At 36.8% G+C, this 19,285-nt stretch overlaps 1 protein-coding gene across 1 annotated transcript in view; it reads right to left on the bottom strand.

Moving 5' to 3' along the window:
- Window positions 1-19,285, bottom strand: part of Stag2 (stromal antigen 2) — a 132,059-nt gene that overhangs the window by 74,841 nt on the left and 37,933 nt on the right. Inside the window, exons 2-3 of the mRNA XM_029534221.1 lie at window positions 3,997-4,136; window positions 608-686 (exon numbers count right to left, since the gene is read on the bottom strand). Coding sequence (XP_029390081.1) covers window positions 608-686; window positions 3,997-4,040 — 123 coding nt within the window. The 5' untranslated portion in view covers window positions 4,041-4,136. The remainder of the gene's footprint in view (window positions 1-607; window positions 687-3,996; window positions 4,137-19,285) is intronic.

Below are 19,285 nucleotides of genomic sequence, written 5' to 3'. Positions count from 1 at the left end.
GAGGGAGGGGGAGGGAGAGAGAGAGGGAGGGGGAGGGAGAGGGAGAGGGAGAGAAGCACACACAAACAACTTTAGAGGGGCTTAGGGTATAACACAGTCTTTCCCTTTGGTTCCATGTATATTATGCAAAACTGATTCTACAAGGCATTCTACTGACTAAGAACTTAACTTTCTTAGTTTCATCTTTGACATTATGTTCACAGGTCTAATAATCCAGTATATGTAACTTGGTTATAGATTACATATCCAAGAAGCATTGGTAGAAGGAAGTTTATGTATTTTGAGTTTATATTTAAGGCAACACAACAATTCAACATAACATGACCGATTTATTGGGAAATCAAATGAGTTGACATGTCAAATTTTGCTTAGTATATTTTACTTTATAAAATGACCTACTAGGAACAATAATGTTCAATAAGGTCAATAACAGTAAACTACATACAGATTCTCACAAAAGCTATTTAGTCAGAAAATATAAAAACACATATATTCAGCTTTGCCATATAACTGAGAGCCCAAAACAAGCCAAATTTGATGGAAACAATTATTTCACTAAGTGTGCATGCACATACATGTTTAAAAAATTTACATAAATGATACTTACTTTGCCTTTGCCTTGCTTTTGATTTTTTCCTTCAATGTCTTCAAAATCTGTGTCAGAAGAAAAGTGTGTTTCTGACTCCCTGTGACAGAAAGATAAGCAAACATTTTAACCCTTCCTTAGAAGTATAGAAGATGTTTCCAATTTTCAACATTATCTAAAAACAAAGAAATGGCTGATGACTCATCATAAATCAGTGGATCCCAAGAAAAATCAAGTTCTGGATGAGGAACAGGGTCCTGTGGGGAAGAGGATGAGATGGCAGGAGTGGGAAGGGGGAATAGAGAATGGAGGAGAAACATAAATAAAACCCACTATATACATGTATGAAATCGGCAAAGAAGAAATTTAATAAGAACTCAGTATTATTATTAACAGTACCATATATTTTCATAATATACCTTAAACATTACCAAACATGTAAGACTGTAATGTAAGACTAACTACAAGGACTACAATAAAACTGACCAATTACAAAGAGTACTATGACATAGGTTTCTTTAAACATTTATGTTTCGATAATTTAATCAAAACATGTAACTAAATAAATAGCTAAAATGTGATGTCCAGTTCTACTTTCTGTTACAAGGAACATACTTAGGGAAATTATTTTACTGTCAGGCAGTGGTGGCACATGCCTTTAATTCCAGCTCTTTATTCTAAATAACTCAAATAGAAATATTTGCCAAGTCCCAGACTATAGACTATAGGGTTTTAACTTGTGAGCCAAAGGCAGGCAGATCTGGAAGTTCAAGACCGGTCTGCACTGCAGAGCAAGTTCCACGACAGCCAGGGCCTATTCTACTCCTGTCGATTCTTTTTAGCCATTATCCTATAGCAGATCCATATTATCCCAAGTATTCTATATCAATACACTAATCTACAATATAAACTTGTTAATGATCTTCAATTTTGCTATGCATAAGAAATTGCATATTTTTTGCTTTGTAACTGTAAAATAGGAGTTCCTAGAAGCAGGCATATCTGTTTTAACTCCTTACATTATCTAATACACTATCCTATCTTTAACAAGAATTTGCTACTTGGAGGATGGTTTTGTTTTTGTAAGCAGGCTCTCATTATGTAGTCCAGTCTGACCTCAAAGTCCCAACCTTCCTGTCCCCACTTCTTGAGTGCTAAGATCACTAAACCTGGTTCAACATCTCCCTTAAACAATGAATTCAAGACTTGAATATGTCACTCTAAAGCGGTTGTTTTTTCTTAGGAAACTTAAAGCATAGCAAATATACACCGCAATTAAAATATCACAGTTTGGGCTGAAAATATAACTCAGCAGACTACTTCTCTACAGTTCCCCAGGTTCAATCCCTAGCAATGCATAAAAATGAGCAAGGTAGTATATACCTGCAACCCAAGCATTTGAGAAATGAGGCAGAAAATTCAAGGCCATCCTCAGCTACACAGTGAATTTAAGGCTAGCCCAGGTTGCATAAGACTGTCTCAAAACCAAAACAGAGACTACAGATATAACTCAATACTTGATTAATACGCATGAGATCCTGGGTTTAGCCCTAAAACATTGAGGAAAAGTCATACTATTAGCCAAAAAAAAAAAAAAAAAAAAACAAAAAACCCAACAGACTCAAAAACTCTCCACCAAACAAAATTTTTACAAATTTGAAAAGACATCTACTAACAAAGTAGAAACTGTCTGCCATGTGGAATGTATTTACCTACTCAGTCAACAGTTTTATCCATCAAACTTTTTCTACTAAATTAAGCCTCATAAAGAATCTAACTGGAGATTGCATATACCTAAAATAGAGCTAAACAGATCTACTGGGCAATTTAAAGTCTTACTTTTAATTGAGACATCTCATGGACTTATCGCTTAATATAAAAACAGCTGCTTAATATAAACACGGTGGTGCACCGTCTTTAATCTAAACACTTCTGAGAGGCAGAAGTGGACAGATCTCTGTTAAGTTGTAGACCAGCCAGGGCTATATAGTGTTTTTAGACCTGGTCTCAAAAACAAACAAACAAACAAACAAACAAACACACACACACCACATGTATACACATAAAATGACTCCTACAGGGACAGGGTCTCACTGTATAGGCCAGACAGACCAATACCTCAGCTGTCCAGGCACCATGGCATACACTTTACTCCCAGTGAAAAGAAAATACTGCAAGAGTGACAACCCTCCCCCCATGCCCAAAGAGGGTATCAGATCACCTGGAATGTAAGTTACAGAAAGTTGTTAAGTGACCATGTGAGTGCTAGGAACCAAACTTGGAGGCTCTGCAAGTAAGTCCTCTTAACCACTAGCCATCTCTTCAGCCTCAGAGTGTAGGTAACTTTTAAGACAGGATGGAAAAATAGAGGTAGATGGCTCAAGTATTCAAACATCTTTTCTAGACCAGTATGCATATAACTTGTTTTTGTAACAAATAATTGAGATATCTTATACTCATTTCATTTAATAACCATACTAATGTATGGTATCATTCCTTACTAACTGAAAGATTTAACATTTTAATGATCCCGATATTCTTCCTCAAAACAACTAGTACTGTGTGGTAGTTAGAATGATAATGGCCCACACAGGCACATATGCTTCATCCCCAGTTACTAGCACTGTTTGAGACAGATTAGATGTAGCCTGGTTGGAGGAGGTGTGCCACTGTGGGCTTTTGAAAACCTCAAAGCCCACCCCAGACACAGTAAGTTTATCAGTGCCTGTCTGTCTCAGCCCATCTCTACCTATGTCTATCTGTCTGTCTGTCTCTCCCTCCCCATATTCTGACTGCAGATCAGGATGTCAAATTCTCAGCTACTGAGATGGCACCATACCAATTTGCTTCCTGCCATGATGATCACAGACTAACCCTCTAAAACTGTACGCAGGTCTCCAATTAAGTGTTATTTTCATAAGAGTTCTGACATGATGTCTCTTCACCACAAGAAAACAGTAACTAAGGCAAACTACAAAGCCAACAATGGATTCCAAACTGCGCATTAAAAACCAATAATAGTAGAGGCTAGAGAGATGGTTCCATAGTTAAGAGCATGTAGAGCTCTTACAGTGTTCAGTAACTCCAGGAACTCCAGGGAATCTGATGCTCTATTCTGGCTTTAGTTGGCAACTGCATACACATGCATATTCTCACATACAAACATATACACAAACATAGAACTGAAAATTAAATAAATATTTGTAAAATTAATAGTAAATTGTATCATGTGTAAATTTTAAAAATAGATCCAAAATATTACAGAAGTGGCAAAAATAAAATTGAATGAGTACTAATAAAAAAAACTAACTTTCAAAATATATGAGCTAATTTATATATTAAGAAATCAAAATTAGTATTTCAATTTTGTGGAAAAATATGTGAATGTTATTATAATACATGGTACTTACTGCAGTAGATTAAAATCAGTTGGTATTTCTGGAGCTGCTATCATTTCTTTATCATCTTCTGGATCACCCCAATGTCAGAAATATATTCATATATTTATGTGAGTAAAATGACAGTGTGCTTCCTCTAAGAAAGACAGTTCCTTTAAAGAGAAAATGATATATTCATTATAAATACACCACAAACATCAGGAAATATTCACACTCAAAATCTAAATTCCCCAGTGTCTCTTAATGTGTTTTAGTAAAATAAGTATTTTGTTCTCTTCCATTTGGCTGGATGTTAAGAACTCTTATAGTAATAATACAACATCAAAGAATATTGTATCATACATAATTTTGTTTGAAATTTCTCATGACACAGTAACCTGGAGTTCCCCCAAACCCTGTCCATACATTAATCTATCCATGCATATGCCATCTTGCATGTGTATACCCTACCCATGTGTATATATGTATAACACATAAAACATAAATATCACACATATACAAATAAGTATACACTAAAAAGAAATAGAAAGTGGCTCTCTTACACATTTTTCTTAAGTCCTGAAGTCCTAAGAAAAGTTTAAATTATAATATATTGTGCCTGAAACTTTTTAGCTTTTAATTGATGGTATCCAGACACGGTTTTTAAAAAGAGCTTTTTGTATCTTAAAACACTTTAAGGACAAGTTTCTCCATTCTTGATAAAACATATAGTACAAAAGGCTTAGTTTACTAAAAAGAACCCTGTCATGATAATGCTATGTTGTACCTGAAATTAGTCTGAATAGCACTGGCCAATATGCTTGAGTGTGATCCTCAACAGAACAAATTAAAACAAGTCAGCAGAATATAAGAATGCTACTTGTAGCTAGCTATGGTGGTATACAGCTATAACCTCAGCACCATGAGTGTGAGGCTAACCTAGGCTACATAAAAACATAACTCAAACAAAAAAAGACACCTGTTACCAAAATTAAATATAAGTCTGAGCATGAGAAAGGGATCACTTCTAGTTTTGATAGTCACGGGTGCATCTCCTTAATAAACAATGATCTGCTATCAATGACCAGTATATATTAAAGAGGGATAGGGCAACAGGCTAAAGCATAAAATATAAAATGTCAAATCTTCTTTAATATTTATTAGTGCATATATCAATAAGAGTGTCATGGGTGGAGGTCAGAGGATCTCTTTGTGAAGGTGACTCCTCCCACCTTAATGTAAATTCTAAAGATCAAAGCCACATCCTCAGGTTTGAGGGCCAAGTCTTTTACCTGCTGAGGTATCTAACCTAACTATGGAGCTTTTATTTGTTGTTTTGTTTTTCGCATTTTTTCGAGACTCATGTATCCTACACTTGCCTCAAACTCCCAATTCAGAGAAAAATGACTATGAATTCTTGATCCTCCTGTCTCATTCCCAAGTACTAGGATTATAGCTATATACCACCACACTTGACCTTAAATAGCTATCAGTATTAGGTTTTGTTTTTTCTTTTAAAAGAGAACCTAAGTACTTGGTGGTCACCCAAAGTTGATGAGGGCCTCTGAGATGACCAGTTGGTAAAATCACCTCTTGAAAATCCTGCTAACTTGAATTCAATCCTTAGGACACACATGGTGGAAAGAGAACTTTCTCAAAATGTCAAAGGACCTCCACATATGCACCATGTCATGCATGCACACACCAACACCCACATATTCCTACACACACGTACAGGTAAATAGATGTACAAACAAAAATAATTTTGAAGTAGGTAAAATTCAATGTATCTTTATAAAGTGTTGAAATATACCACACTTGTGAAATTCTAATGACCTTTTCAAAAAAATAGACATAAGGAAAAAAGCTGGGTGTGATGTTGCACACCTATAACCCAACAATTAGAAAGCAAAGGCAGAAGATAATTCTAGTTTCAGGTTAGCCTGGTCTACACAGTAAGTTCTAGGTTCATAGAAAGAGAAAAGGGCAGGCAGAGAAAAGAAAAGGAACAAGCAATTTCCCCATGAATTCATCAAGCCCTTAACAAACATCAATTGATGAACATGTGCTCAAAACACTATTTCCTATCTTTTACTAAAGTCAGGCACATATATATATATATATATATATATATATATATATATATACCTCTAACCACAGAACTTGGGAGGCAAGAAGATATGAAGTTCAAGGTCGTCCTTGGCTACATAGAGTTCAAGACTAAACTGGCTACTTGAGACTCAATCTCAGACAAAAGAGAAAAGAAAAAGAACATTTTGTGGACAATACTACAAATACACAGTGCACAATCATTGAGTCAAGTTGCAAAATCTTAAAATATACCTATTATTGGTATGGTCTCCCTCATATGCCAAACCACTGCCCCCTTCTAAGACATTTAAATTTTAATCCAGCTTTCTTAGTGTACCCTAAAGAACTATCTAATATTCTGTATTTCTGAGATTCATCGACACATATAAAATATATCTTTGTCTTCTAATATCCTATTTGTTTTAAAAGAAAGGATATTTGATATTTTAAGGGAACTGTAAAGGCATAAATTCTCAAGCGACACTTCAGGAAATTAGGGTGGTAAGATTCCAAAAATATATATATGTATATGTATATGTATATATGCATGCTCAAAGATCACAAGGTGGAGCTCTCTCACTCAGTATCAAAAAACATGTTTGAGGTCTTGATCATATATAGGAATTCCCTGTAACTACTACAAACGAGATGCTATTCCAACAATTGGGGAAGACAGAGCACAGACATGAAATATGAATACGTCTCCATGGCTATTGTCCTTGGAAGGGTCATCAGCAGCAACTAGCTTTTGCTTTTTCTTATTAATAACTAAAGCTACCACAAGAGTGCACTGAGTGAATACATTAAGACCATCTCCTTCAGTCTCACAGGCATACAGTATAATCTCACTCCAATTACACTTTACTTGACCATAGTTCCACTTATCCTAGATTAAAAATGAAAAGGTTCCATAAGGAAACAATCCTAGATCTGCAAAAGCTCATTTACTCTAATTTACAAGATGAAATTTTTGCATTCTCTCTTCATCGCACCTGAGATGAGATCCTTAGTCCAGTATACCTGTCCTGCACATATAGCACATGCCTGTACTTAGTGGCTGTCTCAGTTATCACATCCACTACCTCAGTATCACAGTGCCTTGTTTAACTTAGTATAACAACCTCACAATGTATAAATTTTTATCCATCATGTTACAATCTTCTGTCTTACTATTACTTACTGTTAACCTATTTGTAAACTAAAGTACTTGCAACCTATTTATAAACTAAACGGTATCATACGGATGTCTAGATGGAAAAAAAACAGTACTAAACAAAGGGGTCACTTCCATCTTGGTTTTCAGACATCCACGGAAGTATTAGACATAGGCCCACATAAATTGAAGTAGCTATTCTATATTGTTAGCAGCTGCTAAACATTGAAATAAAAAAAATCTTGACAGCAAAGCAATAGGTGATTACAGACATTCAATTCTAAACAGTAAATTAAAAAAAAAAATCTCAGCAGAACTTCTTTTTATAGAAAGAAAACCATAAACTTGGGGCCAAAACTAGTGACTTGGGTGGGTGACGGGGGGGGGGGGGGGGGGGGGGGAACTTTCGGGATAGCATTTGAAATGTAAATAAAGGGGGCTGGTGAGATGGCTCAGTGGGTAAGAGCACTGACTGCTCTTCCGAAGGTCCTGAGTTCAAATCCCAGCAACCACATGTTGGCTCACAACCACCCATAATGAGATCTGATGCCCTCTTCTGGTGTGTCTGAAGTCAGCTACAGTGTACTTATGTATAACAATAAATCTTTCCATAAAAATCTTTAAAAAGGAAATGTAAATAAAATAATAATAAATAAATAAATTAAAAAAAAAAAAAAGAAGAAGTCGGGCACTTCTATTTACTCTGCAGCAACACACATACACACACGAACTTCCATTTCTGAACACATGAAGAAATTAATTACTGAAGCATATAAACAGAAGTGTTTATATCTTTAGCTACAGAAACTAACTTTTAAAATTCACTTAAATTGTATCACCAAATTTAAACACAAAAAATCTGGCATTCTGTGATAGTTTTTAAAAAATAAGACTTTTTTCCTTGAAGAATAATTATTTGTATTGTCTTGAATTTAATGCCAAATGGTCCAAACAGAGGCTACTAAATCATGACTAACATTTGCTCAGCATCCATGGATTGCTGGGGACCATGATAAAGAACATCTAAGCAGCTGGTGTGTTATTCTATCCCTAAAAACTCTCAGCAGCTAAACACTGGCAGACCCATGTCATCATCTTACCTTAGCGCTCCTCCTCAAAAGTCACATTCTTGCACTCATTATTACTATATCTAAGGTGCCCATACACTCTTCCAAATTGCCACTGGCATAAGCACCGAAAATTACAAATTACTTAAATGTCCAACCATGAATTAAGTGGCTGTACATCACAGTAGCAATGAAACTATTGACAACTTTGTAGAAGTGGGAGTGGGTGGGTAGGGGAGCGGGGGGGGGTATAGGGGACTTTGGGGATAACATTTGAAATGTAAATGAAGTAAATACCTAATAAAAATTAAAAAAAAGAAAAAAATATGATTCATTCTATCTTTAGGTCTATAATGTTAAAATTTTAAACACAGGAAGCCGGGCGTGTTGGCGCACGCCTTTAATCCCAGCACTCGGGAGGCAGAGGCAGGCGGATTTCTGAGTTCGAGGCCAGCCTGGTCTACAGAGTGAGTTCTAGGACAGCCAGGGCTATACAGAGAAACCCTGTCTCGAAAAAAACAAAAAAAAAAATTTAAACACAGAAAAACTGAATCCTATCATTAACATTTCCTTTTATTATGCTTGCCAAGTGTATATTAACAGGGAACACAGACTTTAATTTTGGAAGTATTAGAAGTTTTGTTTTTTTTTAAAGATGTATTTACTTATTATACGTAAGTACACTATAGCTGTCTTCAGACACTCCAGAAGAGGGCGTCAGATCTTGTTACAGATGGCTGTGAGCCACCATGTGGTTGCTGGGATTTGAACTCAGGACCTTTGGAAGAGCAGTCAGTGCTCTTAACCACTGAACCATCTCTCCAGCCCAGTATTAGAGATTTAACTGAGGACATTGAACATGATAGGCAAGTACTCTCCTGAGCTGTTTATCTCCAGAACAGGGAACAGAAACTTCCTCAGAAAGGACATAGGAAGGTATGTTCCTTCCTATTGGTCTAGCTATACAAGTCTGCCATTTAATCTGATTAAATGTCACATAGCAGCTTTCAAAATACAGGGTAAGAAATGAAAAGCTAACCATTTAAATTACATATAAGTGCAAACCTTTAAAGGAGAAAAATGTGCTGCCAATTGATGATTAATGACCTTTAAATTTTATTCATTTCAAAATATTTTGTTTTCCCTCTACCGGGCTCCCTAATTTGTGCCAAACTCTTCTGAGTAAATAAGACTTCACAGAATAATATATTATGCAACAATGGCATATACTCTGACCAGTAGGAAAATCTGAATCTGTAATTTTCTTGATACCACATTGTAGTTACCACATACATTTTGCAAATGCATTTTCTTTTCTACAAACTGGATCAATCCTAAAACACTCATGACAGTACTTCATGATCTAGGCTTCAGGAATATGTAATCTGGAGAAACCATATCTTAAAAGAAATCTACAAAGAATCAATGACATTTTCTAACTTCAAAATAAGTCTACTATCTACACTTAACAATCTTCAGGCTATGTTAAAATAAGTAGACAAACTAAAAACACTAAAGGCCACAAGACTTCAAAACTGCCTTTATGGGGCTGTGTATATGTCTCAGCATTTAGGAGCATTTGTTCTTGCAGAGGACCTGGTTTTCATTCCCAGTACCCTTATCAGGCAGTTCATAACTGCTTACACTCCAGCCCCCATGTGGCCTCCACTGGCACTAGGCATGCCCATAGTGCACATAGGCAGAATATAAATAAATAATAGTCTTTAAAGAACAGCATCATTTCAAAAGGAAGGGAAGCAATAAATTGAGGCAATCTAAAAAGATATAGCATAGCTATATAGAAACTAAAGCCATACAGAATTGGAAATATGCATCTACATGAGAACTGCAGTAAGGATTAAGACTAGGGCTGGAGAGATGGCTCAGCGGTTAAGAGCACTGACTGCTCTGCCAGAGGTCCTGAGTTCAAATCCCAGCAACCACATGGTGGCTCACAAACATCTGTAATGGGATCCACTGCCCTCTTCTGGTGTGTGTCTGAAGACAGCTACAGGACACTCATATAAATAAAAATAAATAAATCTTAAAAAAAAAAAGAATTAAGACTAACTAGTCTGTGTCTTATTAGGGCAGGAAGAGATAGGGATTCAACAAGAAAATATATCTAAATTATTCCGAAAGACCCAGTACTCAATGAGCTTATACTCAACTGTACACGGTTTCTGACTCCTTAAAGGATTATACCCTTTTTGATATATACTTGTTTTATCTCCCCCCATCTCAGAAACCGGAACCACGTACATGAACCACTGAAAATAGTTTCCATTTGCCTCTGAAGTTGGCCAAACTTAAAATGCTTCATCACCCTCTTCTCATCTGACTGGCGATATGAAAGTGAATAGCACAGTATACCTGGTAGCTGAATAAAATCTACTATTTAATTCTAAGTCTGCTAAGTCCCAAGTTTGCACTAAGAACTACAGTAAACTCGAAATCATATGGCTCTGATAAAAATAAAAACACAAGAAAAATATTCACTTTATCATGCAGTATCACCTTAAAAATAATTTCTCAGTACAAGCATAGTAGCACATGCCTTTAATCTCAGCACCAGAAATGAAGAAGGGGGATTTCTGTGAGTGCAAAACCAGCCTGATCTACATAGCAAGTTGCATGCCCGCCAGGGCATGAAATAGCAATGCTCACCCTATTATTTTTTTTTGGTGGAGGTAGGGTAGAAGGATGAACCTAAATTTTGAATGTCCTCCAAAGTCCATGTGCTAAGGCTTAGGACTCACCCAAGTAACTCTATTAGAAGGTAAGAAGTTGTATTAACAGGTCTTTAGGTCACTGGGGGAATGGTCATCAAAGGGAATATAAATTAAAACACAATAAATTCAAGTATAAAATAACCCACTTTATAAAAGAGTACTCTACTGGTACTCTGCCTTCAGGCTCATGAGGAGGTAAGTGGTCTGTCATATTTTACCAATATGATGTGCTACTTCAGCACAAGCCAAATGGAATAGAATCCTAGACTATCATAGACAAGAAGCTCCAAAACTATCAAAAAAAATGCAACTTTTTTCTTTAGAAGTTAAATACTCAGTTATTTTGTTATAATGCCAGAAACTGCACTAAAACATCGTGTATATTTAGCTTTTTTAATTTAGTTAATTTAAGTATGTACCACATTAACATGATTTCCAACATGTTAGGACATGCTATTTTTTTAAAGATTTATTCATTTTTATGTATATGAGTACACTGTAGCTGTACAGATGGTTGTGAGCCTTCATGTCATTGTTGGGAATTGTATTTAGGACCTCTGCTCTCTCTGTTCAGATATGCTGACTCTGGTCAGCCCTGTCCACTCAGTCCCTGCTTGCTCAGGCCCAAAGATTTATTATTATACATAAGCACACTGTAGCTGACTTAAGACGCACCAGAAGAGGGTGTCAGATTACGGGTGATTGTGAGCCACCATGTGGTTGCTGGGATTTGAACTCAGGACCTTTGGAAGAGCAGTCAGTGCTCTTAGCCAGTGAGCCATCTCTCCAGCCCATGTTAGGACATTCTAAATAACCAGAACTACAAGTGTGTGCTGTGGTTGGTATAAATCTTCCAATTTAAGATATAAACATAAAATTTGAAAGAAGGTATTTCAAATTCTGGTGCTAACACTAGTAAATGATACACAGTATTGTTCAAGCAGAACACAGAATTGCTAGCCAACTTATTTCATGCTGGGTACTACTTGTTTAACAGAAAACGTAAAGCAATGGCAGATAGCAAAGCAAAGCTGATGGCAAACTAGATGAAGACAAAAAGTCTTACCTAGATTTCCAGGGAATTCAAAATTCTATTTCACAGAATATTTGTAAGAAAAAGAATAGAATAAAAAGTATGGTATTTACTGGGGTAAAATCCAGACTTAGAAAGATAAACTAAAATATATTTTCTCTCAGATGCAGGCTCATGATTTTAATTCTTACATATGTATACATATGGGTGTGGATATAGATTATGTACAGAGATGTTGTAAGGAAGTGGAAGCATTAAGAGAACACATGTGACAAAGGTGAAAGAAAGCACACTACTGAGAGTGGAGGGACAGATAAGAAAGGGCACAGGGAGAGGAAATGGGAATGGCTTGTCAAAAACAAAGCATGTGAAAAAATGGTATAAAAAAAAAACAAAAAGAAAAAAGAAAAAAGAGTATAATGAAGCTCACTACCATTACTTTATATGGTAATTAAGAAACAAAAATAAATTTTGATTTTACCACCTCTCAATAGACTATATCAAAAGCTTCCTGACCAATTACCTAGCATTCACAAGTCCCTGAATTCAATCCCTAGAACCATAAGAAGCTAAACCAAAGGGCCTTTGGAAGGGTTGTATGGAAACCTAAACAGTAGAATCCTCTTAAAATATATACATACATAAATACATCTAAATGGAATCACCAAGTATCAGGAGAGAAAGCCCCAACTACAAATCTCGTGCCACCAAACGAAACCTCTTGTACATGAATGGGTTATAGCTAATTGAGTTATTGACCAAAGGGGCGCCATGGAAAGCAGGCTATTGTCAAGACTATTGGTTTCTCTCAACAAACTAATGATAAGACCCTATTGCTAAAGACAACACCAACAATTTCTCCTTGAACATGGTACCTACCTGGAGCCTTCATGCAAACTGACTAGTGTTCATGGTACTGGAAAGCACTCAGCATGTTACCAGAGGAAAAGGGCAAACAACAACCCAGTTACAAATGGTTGCCCTCTATCTACAGTGGTGACATGCCTACAAGATACACTGGTGCAAAGGTGGCACAGAGCTTGTAGGACAAACAACCACTATCTGATAAAATTTAAGGCCCACTGCACAAGATGAAACACATGCCTGAATGACACTGCTTGGGTGGACTAGAACCTGAGACTAGACAGGTCATGCAACTAGGGGATGACCAAATACTGCTGTTCTGCTAATGGAATATAACAATGAAATGACTCAATGATATTCTACTATACTCATAGATTAGTGTCTTGCCAAGCCATCATCAAAGGTGCTTCTTCCTGCAGTAGATGGGAACAAAGACAGAGACCCACTTTGAAACCGTGCAGAGAGAACAAAAGACCTTGAAATACACAGTTCTAAATGTGATGTTTCTATCAAATTCCATCCCCGGGGGGGGGGCGGGGGTAGAGCAGCAAACTGTGTGGAAGAGAAGGCAGAAAGGCTGTGAGACCCAGTGGTGACAAAAGATGCCCAAGGAAACATTACCTTCTAGACACAACAGGACGTATGCACGTATGAACTCACAGTATCTGTGGCAGCATGCATAGGGCCTGCACAGTACTGAGACAGATGGAGTCCCAGTGCTGATGGAGAAAGTAGAAACAAGCCCCCATCTCTAACCTGGAAGCTATTTCCAACTGACAGAAACTCTGAATTGAAAATTTCCTTTTCTCCGGTGCAATCTCACTGGGTATTCAAACCATTCTTTTATATATATATATATATATATATATATATATATATATATATATATTTCATTTATATGAATACACTGTAGTTGTCTTCAGACACACCAGAAAAGAACATTGGATCCCATTACAGATTGTTGTAAGTCACCATGTGGTTGCTGGGATTTGAACTCAGGACCTCTGGAAGAGCAAGCAGACAGTGCTCTTAACCTCTGAGCCATCTATCTCTCCAACCCCCTCGAACCATTTTTAAGGACAGGTATCAGTCATTCCCAGCAGTAGATGGCCAACACAAAACAAACTCAATGGTTATTTTTGAGGATTCTGTCTCATAATGCTTTGTCTGGCATGTTTTTTATACTTTCAGGTCTTCTGTTTATGTATTGTGGTTTCTGTTTTTAGTTTGTATGGGATTTCTGTGTGCACTAATGTGTGTCTCGGTATATGTATGTGTTTCTTGTACTGTTTCTTTGACACTTTCTTCCTGTCTTTCTTTGTTTTGTCCTATTCTTGTCCTTTATATCATTTTTTATTATTATGTTAGATGCCTGTTTTCTACTGAAAGTGAGAAAGGGTTTATATTTGGAGAGGTGGGGGGGGGGATTCTGGGAGGAGTTATCAGTGAGGAAACTGTAATTAGAATATATTGTATGAAAAAAAATATTTTCAGAAGCAAAAGAAAGCTGCCAGCTATTTATTCAAGGTATCAAGAAGTACTTAAATACAATATTAAATGTATTTTAATAATATAATAAATGTGTAAAATAACCACTTTGCAGAAGACAAGAGAAAGTTTTAGGTTTTTAATTTAGGGTTTTTATTTACTTAGAGGTATATAATAAGATTTCACTATGTAGACTGGCATTTAACTAAAAAAGATCTATCTGCCTGTATACCTCTGACTCCGAGTGCTAGGATCACATGCATGTACTATGCCCATCTTACAATTAACTTTTAATTCTAGTTTAACTGGATAGTTGCTTTGCCTGAATGTATATATATTCACAATGTGCATGCCAGAGCATGAAGGTCAAAAGAGTGGCAGATGCATCAGTTTGCTGTGAAGAAGAGTCCTCAACAAAGTGGGTCTACAAGAAAGCTTCTGAGACACTCCCACCTAACATCAAATACAATAGCAAAAGATTGGCAACTTTACTTGAAACCATAAACAAGCTAAAGATGTTCACATTTGACGGTCTTATCAAACATAATGTTACTGAAAGTGACAGCCAAAGCAAATGGGCAAAAAGCAAAAGAGCCCGTGTGTTGGGGTCTCCCACCTCCACTAACCACTCTCCCTCTAAACATTATATTGCGCCCCCTACAAGCGCACAGAATTGCTACTGAGAAGACCTCCCCAGATCTCCCAGAATGCAGCTTCGTCAGACCGCCCTATGTCGTCATCGTCACAGCCCACTCGATGGGACCCGCCTACCGGATACACATCTGCGCTCATGATCGGACTGCGCGGCAGAGAGTTTCTCAAGGGGACTCAAGGGCGGGCTTAGAATCCTTCCTTGTCCGATTAATAAAAATCATGCTCTGATCAGCGAAAACCAACAGGGCATTCATTTTTCCTTTTGCAGCCTATCCTCTTTCAGGATGTTAAAGCTCTTCAGTACGAACCCAGTCCAAAGTGTCTCTGCCCAAGCAGAAACACACACCCTTGAATCAGGGAAGGAAAATGAGTGAGCTTTGTTCCTAGATAACGCGATCTTATATTGGTTTAAAAAAAAAAAAAAGAACCCAAAATTCCCACACATTAAAAACACAAAAAGTTAAAATTCTGTAAAGTTTCGGGACATAAAAATCAGCATATAATTCCCTTTCCTACTACACTCTAACAATGAACAACATAAAGCAAAAATTAAAAAAAATTCGATCATCAATAACATCAAGAGTAAAATACTAATGAATAAACACAACTAGAGACTTGGACAGAGAAAATACACACTGTTGAAAGAAGTTGAAAACACAAATACAAAGAAAGGCACCCCATATTAATAGTGTGGAAAATGTAATACTGTAACATTCATAATACTTAATGGGGTCAGTAGATTTGGTATAATTCTTATCAAAATTGGAACAATATTTTTCACAAAAATAGAAATACTCTCCCTAAAATTCACACAGAACTCAACATGCCCCAGGCAGGCAAACAAATATTGAAAACAAAAACAAAGTTGTGAGGCTCATACTTCTTGATTTCAAAATATCTTAACAAACTTGGTGCATATCTATAATCACAGTACTCTCATGGGGCAGGCATATCACTGTGAGTTCTATGTGAACCTAATCAAAAGAGTCCCAGGCCAGCCAGGGATACACAGTTAATACCTTATCCCAAAAAACATGCTATCAACACTATGTTTATATATATATCATATATACACACTGTGCAACAGTAACCAAAACTGTGGTGCTGACACAAAGAGAAAGCAATGGATTACAATACGGAGTCTAAAAAGTGTGTGTGTGTGTGTGTGTGTGTGTGTGTGTGTGTGTGTACGTGCGCATACATACATAAAGGGGTAATATCCAAAGTATGTGCCAAATCCTACTACTTAGTAAAACAAAAGTATTAAATTTTAAGTTGGTTAGACTTTTCTGAATAGATATTTCTAAAAGATAATAAATAGGTCAACAGTATAGAAAGATGCTGAATATCAAATAAATAACCATCAAATAAATAAAATTACAAACTAGAATGAGGTATAATTTCAAACCAATTAGGATAGCTACTATTTAAAAGGGGGGGGAGGCTAGGGAGATAGTTATGTTGATATCCGCACAAGCAGGATCTGAGCTGAATTTCCAGAACACACATAAAAAGGCTGTGCACGGATCTGCTGAGGTTACTCCATGATTAAAATACTTGCTGCTGGGCGGTGGTGGCACATGCCTTTAATCCCAGCACTTGGGAGGCAGAGGCAGGCGGATTTCTGAGTTCGAGGCCAGCCAGGTCTACAGAGTGAGTTCCAGGACAGCCAGGGCTACACAGAGAAACCCTGTCTCGAAAAACCAAAAAAAAAAAAAAAAAACTTCCTAGAGCATTTGAAATCCAAAGGCTATCGTATTTCTAAGCCACTAAAAACAAAATAAACCAATTAAATTATCTTATAAAACATCCTTAAAAGGACTATCTACATTCTAAAACAGGAGGCAAAGTAATAACTCAATGTTCTAAAATAGTGTTTGTCATTATTTAAAATAAATACAGATTAAAACTAATGTGTCTGTTTTGAATAGAACTAAAAGTATACTGCAATGAACCTGAAACTGCAAGCACAGAAAGATTCTTTTTTATCTAATATTATGACACCCTTGGTTGAACCAATGGCTTGTTTGCTAAGTCATTGGTCAGGATAAGAACCATCGGAATTAGAAACTCTTCTACAGCAAAATAGAGAGACACAGAGGGAGACCGCAAGACAAATACGGTAACGAGTAGGAAAAAGATGTATAAGCAGATTTTTCATACACAAGGATCCCTTGTCTTACTCTACTCTATCTGTGGTTCTGACTCTGGTCAAGGTACTAGAAATGTTCTTTTCCACATGGTATCTCTCCCTCCTCCCCCACCCAACAATGACTGTGCTTCACGCTCTCCTAGTTAACAATCGTCAACTTAAAACAAAAAGCTTTTCTTCTCCAACTCTTTATATAATTATTCTGTTGACTTGACCAAATATGCCAGTGATATATCAATTCTTGAGTATACGTGATTATGTCTCCACACAGGTTAATCTCAGGTAACCTCCTTTGGCTAACCACAACAATTTATTACTTTGTGAATGTTAATCTTGATTGTCAACTTGATTGGGTAGAAAAATGTTAAGGAGATTAGCAAATCATACCTCCAGGTGTGTCTCTAAGGGCATTCCAGTGAGAATTAGCTGGGGGACTGAGGAGGCCCACCATGAAAAGAGAGGCACCACACAGCCTGCAGAGCCAGTAAGAATAAAGGGAAAGGAAGGGCCAGCAGAGCAGCCACTCCACATACCCATGCTCTCCTGCTGCTGCAAGGTAAGCTGCTATGCTTCTGTATGTCCTTCCTACAATGGTGTGTTCAAACTCTGGAGACAGTCAAAAGGCATTATGTATGTCACATATTTTATCACAGCAACTTCTTATCTGTACATTTCTCTCACAAAATCGAGAGCAACAAGAGTTTATTCATTGTTATGTACATTTTAACTTAGTTACTAGAAAACCTACTATTTTATGGTGTAGATAATTTGTAGATCATAAAACGGTTCAGAAGCCAGGACAGTAGATTCAACTGTGGTGCCATAACAAGACTATTTTCCTACATATCATTATCCTGAAGATGTTCTGCTAGGTAGTCAAGCATTTTCTATCACGGCTTTCAAGAAGTAGTTTTGTATTATTCACACAGGAAATGGTTCCAAAATAACCATGGGGGAGAGAGTATCTGCATTTAAAAATTCTGAATGGAGTCTGGTTAGATGGCTCAATAAATAAAGGGACTTCCTACTGAGTGAAAAGACCTGTCCCTCACCCCCCAACACACACACACACACACACACACACACACACACACACACACACACTCTAAATAAAAGTGCAATTTAAGATAAATGTTAAATGACTAGAGATGTTAACTCACTGGTAGTGTTATTTGCCTAGATCTACATGCCCTGGGTTTGATAACTAGTCCAACCCAGAAAAGGGAAGTTAAAGAAAGCAAGGCAAATGGGGTACACTAGAAGTATTAAACAATATTTTATCGTGGTCTCCATGACACAGGGATGACAGTATAAATGTAGAGTATAGAGTCTCTAGAAGATTTTTCCTATAATCTCACGTTTTGAAATAGGGAATCAAATTTCTCATGCAAAACATGAAACTGAACTGTACTCAACCGTGTGCATCAAATTAAATCGTACATGAGAACACAGAGAATTCATTTAGTAAATCAAGTCACATTAAAAGGACTTTTCATCCTTGGGGCATGGATTCTAAAAGCAATAAAAAATGAGGAAATTGGAGCTGGAAGAGCAAACTAGTGGCAGGTTTACTCAGGACATAAGTCTTGGGTTTGATCTCTAACATGCACACACACACACACACACACACACACACACACACACACACAGAGTGAGAGAGAAGGGGGGCAAAAAATTAAACTTACTATAGCTTTCTTATAACATTCTCTTCTAAATTTATCTTATGCAACAGGAGAAAACAGCATTTATGCCAATAATATGAAGAATTGAGCTGGGATGTAGCCCAAGGGTAGAATGTCTAGCGTGTTGGAAGTCCTGAGTTTAATATCAAGCATTATTTTTAAAAATAACAAAAATTTAAGTATGAAATAAATAGCAAAAAAATGGTTTAAGCCACAAGAAAACCAAGAAGGAAGACCATCGTGTGGATACTTCATTCCTCCTTAGAATAAGGAACAAAATACCCATGAAAGGATATAGGTATAGAGACAAAATTTAGAGCTAAGATGAAAGGATAGACTATCCAGAGACTACCCCATCTGGGGATCCATCCCATCATCAGCCACCAAACCCAGATACTAATGCACA

This window comes from Mus pahari, chromosome X (assembly GCF_900095145.1).
Source record: "Mus pahari chromosome X, PAHARI_EIJ_v1.1, whole genome shotgun sequence".
Taxonomy (NCBI): Eukaryota; Metazoa; Chordata; class Mammalia; order Rodentia; family Muridae; genus Mus; species Mus pahari.
This window is presented reverse-complemented; position numbering and strand designations above follow the sequence as displayed.